This window comes from Octopus bimaculoides, chromosome 19 (genome assembly GCF_001194135.2).
Source record: "Octopus bimaculoides isolate UCB-OBI-ISO-001 chromosome 19, ASM119413v2, whole genome shotgun sequence".
Lineage (NCBI taxonomy): Eukaryota > Metazoa > Mollusca > Cephalopoda > Octopoda > Octopodidae > Octopus > Octopus bimaculoides.
The window spans coordinates 3,370,438-3,371,294 of record NC_068999.1 but is presented as its reverse complement, the minus strand read 5'-3'; the positions used below and the strand labels follow the sequence as shown (position 1 = coordinate 3,371,294).

Here is an 857-nt window from a genome sequence, read left to right as displayed (position 1 = left end):
GTGTGTGTGTGTGTGTGTGTGTGTGTGTGTGTGTGTGTGTGTGTGTGAGAGAGAGAGAGAAAGAGAGCGAGAGAAGGGGTGAGAGGGGGGATGTGGACAGTGGTGACTCAACAAACCCATGTCATTTACGGAAAAACAGACATAAAAACAATTCAGATGATATTGGGAGCATGTGTATTGTGTACAGATTGTAAATAACTTGTATATAGTTTATGTCACTGTTCAACCTCAGGACAACTTGAACCAGCAGAGCTCTGATCAAAAACATTGCAGCTGTGACCATCCTGTCTTTTATGTAAATATAATGCATCTAGGACTACATAACACAATGTGCCTCACCTTTTTGAAACTGTTGTGTGGTTGAAAGTGAAGGGTGGGGAGGCAATGAACCCAGGAAATATTTGGTAAGGGAGAAGACAACTTTTATTAAAAAAAAAGAACAGGAGGCAGTCAAATATGGTATGAAGTTTGTTAAATAATGAAAGATTTGATGTTTTGAGTCAAGAACATGAAAAGCATAAATTTTAGAGCAGAAGTGAATTGTCAAGATTTGTGAGAAGAAAGAATGGAGTACCTCTTCCGGCAATAACATCAAAGTATGAAGAATCTCTTTTATGGATTTGGTCAATCCCAGAGATACTTTTGTGATGATAGTCTGAAGTAGTGAAGCCATCAGTACTAGCATTGAGATCTATATTCTGGGTAGAGGAGCTGACAGCGCTCATTCCGGTTGTACTATCGGCATTGTCAATCAGACGTTCCTTACTTTCAAGAAGGATTGGGATGAGAGGTAGGTACAAGGCAGCTATTCGACCTTGATGACCCTGACAAAAAAAAAAAAAAAAAAAAAAAAAAAA

General features: G+C 38.7%; 1 protein-coding gene across 1 annotated transcript in view; it reads right to left on the bottom strand.

Annotated features, from left to right (window-relative positions):
- LOC106880262 (dedicator of cytokinesis protein 9) overlaps positions 1–857 on the bottom strand; it is a 117,622-nt gene that overhangs the window by 20,245 nt on the left and 96,520 nt on the right. Inside the window, exon 30 of the mRNA XM_052974882.1 lies at positions 575–824. Within this exon, the coding sequence (XP_052830842.1) occupies positions 575–824 (250 nt within the window). The remainder of the gene's footprint in view (positions 1–574; positions 825–857) is intronic.